The sequence below is a fragment of the Medicago sativa genome, chromosome 6 (genome assembly GCF_051527215.1).
Source record: "Medicago sativa cultivar Bolivia chromosome 6, Bolivia_mono, whole genome shotgun sequence".
Taxonomy (NCBI): domain Eukaryota; kingdom Viridiplantae; phylum Streptophyta; class Magnoliopsida; order Fabales; family Fabaceae; genus Medicago; species Medicago sativa.
Window position 1 is genome coordinate 17,699,711 of NC_140754.1, and position 3,480 is coordinate 17,703,190.

Genomic DNA, 3,480 nt, shown 5'->3' on the forward strand with positions numbered 1-3,480 from the left:
TTGTAAGTATATATGTTATAATGATGTTTACTGATGAAAAGAGGTTATTTTTCACAACGTGAAGAATAAAAGTAGTGCAGAAAAAAAGCATGCAAAGTTAAAAAAAAAATATATATAGTACTGTTGATCAAGAGTTGCCCTAGACACGTGGTGATTGATGAGCCAGCCACCGTGCTTCCGTTATCATTATCGTTTCTGCTTCCATCTCTAGCAACCACAGTCAGTATAGCAAACTAAACAAATCTAGAGAGAGAAACAAAAGAGAAAGAGAAAAACAGAAAAAACGTTTCTAGCTTCTCCAACAAAAACAACGTGATGGAATCTGAACACGTGTGGCGCGTGGGAGCGTGCAACAGAAACCCTTCTCTTCACAACGAGAACAATATCTTCAACGGAATAATGCTCCGTTTCCGACCAATCGCACCGAAGCCAGTCACCGGAGAACAAACTCCGGCGAACCAGAGCACCGCAGCTTCACTTCCAGGTAAAAGAACTAAGAGAAAGTACGTTAGAATTCGAAGAAACAACGGTTATATCAGAAAGAATAGTTGTAAGAAATCTTCACCGGAAGAAGAAGAAATTGTTCACCATTCAAATGATGAAATGAAAAGGAATCTTGCAGTTGTTACGTTACAGTTGATGCCGGAGAAAGCAGCAACTACTACTTCGAACGTTGATCTTAATCTTAATCTTAATCTTAATCTAACAGTTGAAAATATTCAGATCTTGGATAATCTGAACCGGAGTCAGAATAATCCAGATCTCGAAACTCTGAACACCGGGAAACTTTTAGATCTGATTCCAGCGGCGGAGAAGACGGTGGTGGAGTCATGGATAACGGTGGAGAGCGTGACAGGCATGTGCATGGTGGTAGAAAAAGTGAAAAATCTTGAAACTGACACGTGTCCATGTTTTATTACGGACGGTAACGGTAAAGTTTTGAGGGTTAACGATGCGTATAAGAAGATGGTGGTGAACGAAGAAAGTGAAGAAGTTGAAGTTATGGTTTGGTTGAAGGTGAAAGAAAGTGTTGCATGGTGTTATTCTTACCCAGCTTTTACTTGTGGTGTTAGGTTACAGTACACGTGGCGGAATGAGAAGTGTTTGAAAATGGTTCCTTGTGATGTTTGGAGATTAGAGTGTGGTGGTGGGTTTGCATGGAGGTTAGATGTTAAAGCTGCTCTTAGTTTGGGACTTTGAGAATTTACATGATCACAGACACATAAGAATAATATCAATACTCATATATAACAGATATATCTATATCTATATCGATATATAGATGATAGCTATTATCTAGTTGGTGTTCCATGGATTGAGGAAGGAGCAATTCCACCACACTTTCTCTCTCTCAACACTCATGGGTGTAGGTATTATTGAAGTTAGAGTTTTCTACTATTGTTTGAAGAAACTTTATTAGAATTTCTAAAAAGATGTGTGAGAATGTGAATGTGTTATGAGTGTGTTTTTATTATAAAGTGCACGATGCAGAGTCGTTGCAGAGTTATTAGAACTGAACGCAACGTTGAATTTATAAAGATAGATTCAACGAACGTAAGTGTTTAGATCTTCTCTAATAGTTATATTATTGCAGACATTGTAGAGTTGTTGATTTTGAGTTTAGAGAATATAAATTATTTAATATTTATTTTTCTCTTAAATTCAGTGACTCTATATTGACTGCACTGGTACAACTATCGCAGAAGATCTAAATTCATATCTTTGTAGAGGATATGTGTCATGTACTAAATGGGACCATGAATTAAGGAAGGAAGAGTGGTTTGAAAACATGAAGATGGGAAGGTTGAAAAAGTAATCAAATGGGATTGGAAGTTAGCATAACATACAAAGGGATGAAACTTAAAAGGTACTTCTATTGCTATTGCTATATGCCATATGTCTATGTGACCATGGCTAAGTTTAAAGTGTGTAAGTGTAACTATAATTGTCGCCCTAAGACTTTGCGACTATAACAAAATAGTTAATTGTATGATATTGCATGATAAGGACTCACTTAGCTTATAAATGTATGTATTATAACTGAATATATACAATACATGAGTTAGAGAGAAGAATTGCTGAACTAGCTAGAGTAGAGAGCAGCAAGGCATTAATATTTGTGCCTTACTTTGTTTATGTTTCTATTTATTTAAATGGGGATATATGCATTAGTTAGGTAAAGCTACAAAAGGAACCTTAACATTTACCAATTTTCTCTCTCTCTCTCTCTCTCTCTCTCTCTCTCTCTCTCTCTCTCTCTCTCTCTCTCTCTCTTTGAATGGTACCTTAGTCATTGATAAATATAGACATTGATATAGGTTAGTATGCATATATTTTTTTAAGTAAGGGTTAGTATGCATATGAAAAATATATTTATCTTTTATGAGTTCTTATATTATATAATTTTTTAGAAGGGTAATCATTGTATTATTATATTTTATTATAAAAAAAAGAAGCAAATAAATATTAGTAACGTTACTTTAAGTGGTATAGTTATGGGAATATAAATGAAACCTTTTTCCCAATATTTTATGAACTTTTTTACTTTCAATATATTGTCTATAATTAGTCATCGTGAGTTTAGCACAGTTGGTAAGGACAATGCATAATACAATGCATAATATATGCAAGGTACGGGGTTCAAACCCCGACCACCACCAAAAAATATTATTTCCTATAATTAATTTAAATATATTATTAATTTTTTTATTATTGATTTTTTTAAAAAGGCTATATATTTTTTTAAAAGGCTATTTATATATGTAAATGTCATTTCACCAACATAGTTTTATATAAAGTCAATTCCAAAGATAATTGTTTTGAAAATGTGTTTGTTTAATCACTATGTGTATAGCTTCATTTTTTTTTGACAAAATATATATATAACTTCATGTTATGTTTTTTTCTTCTTGCTTTATTGACACGCATCAACAACTCTTTGTCGTCCTTACTTGGCTACATTTTAATTTGTTCTATTGTTGTCATATGGCTAAATGTCAACTTCAACGGATAATGTTACCTTAATTGCTTTGCATTGGCAATTTTTTTGTCCATATCAACAAAACATTTGTAATTCTAAAAAACGTTTGAAGTATAGAAGAGCATCACTTTGGTCTATAAGATCGCATGATTCACATAGGGTTGACCACAAAGCGTTGACTCTTTCCTTGATTATAAATGTGTGTTCATATTTGTCCATAGATGATGATTTTAAGTCTATATAGTGTTGACTTTATAATCTATAAGGTTGCCTTTCAGTTTAGAATGTAAGCTATATAAGATCTTCAATTATTTTCCTGCGCACTTGAACAAACATCAAAATATCTAATTGTTTTCAAACACTTTGTTAACATCAATGTTTAAGGATATTCATCTTTAACCTATTTTGGTTTGATAACATGGAATACCTTCTAGTATAGTTTCATATAGAGACCCTAGATTCACTTATGTGTGTTGGGAAAGTTTTCAATGTGCTTTTGG

The 3,480-nt window shown here is 33.1% G+C and overlaps 1 protein-coding gene across 1 annotated transcript; it reads left to right on the plus strand.

Annotated features, from left to right (window-relative positions):
• Positions 1-212: 212 nt before the first annotated feature.
• LOC146913332 (uncharacterized) lies at positions 213-2,045 on the plus strand. The gene has a single exon (XM_085716525.1). It carries the CDS (start codon positions 316-318, stop codon positions 1,198-1,200), a length of 885 nt encoding a protein of 294 aa, XP_085572651.1. The 5' UTR covers positions 213-315; the 3' UTR covers positions 1,201-2,045.
• The last annotated feature ends 1,435 nt before the right edge of the window (positions 2,046-3,480 follow it).

What these genes read in the sequence shown, in the direction of transcription:
- LOC146913332 (XM_085716525.1), top strand. Translation starts at nt 316, where the DNA reads ATGGAATCTGAACACGTGTGGCGCGTGGGAGCGTGCAACAGAAACCCT.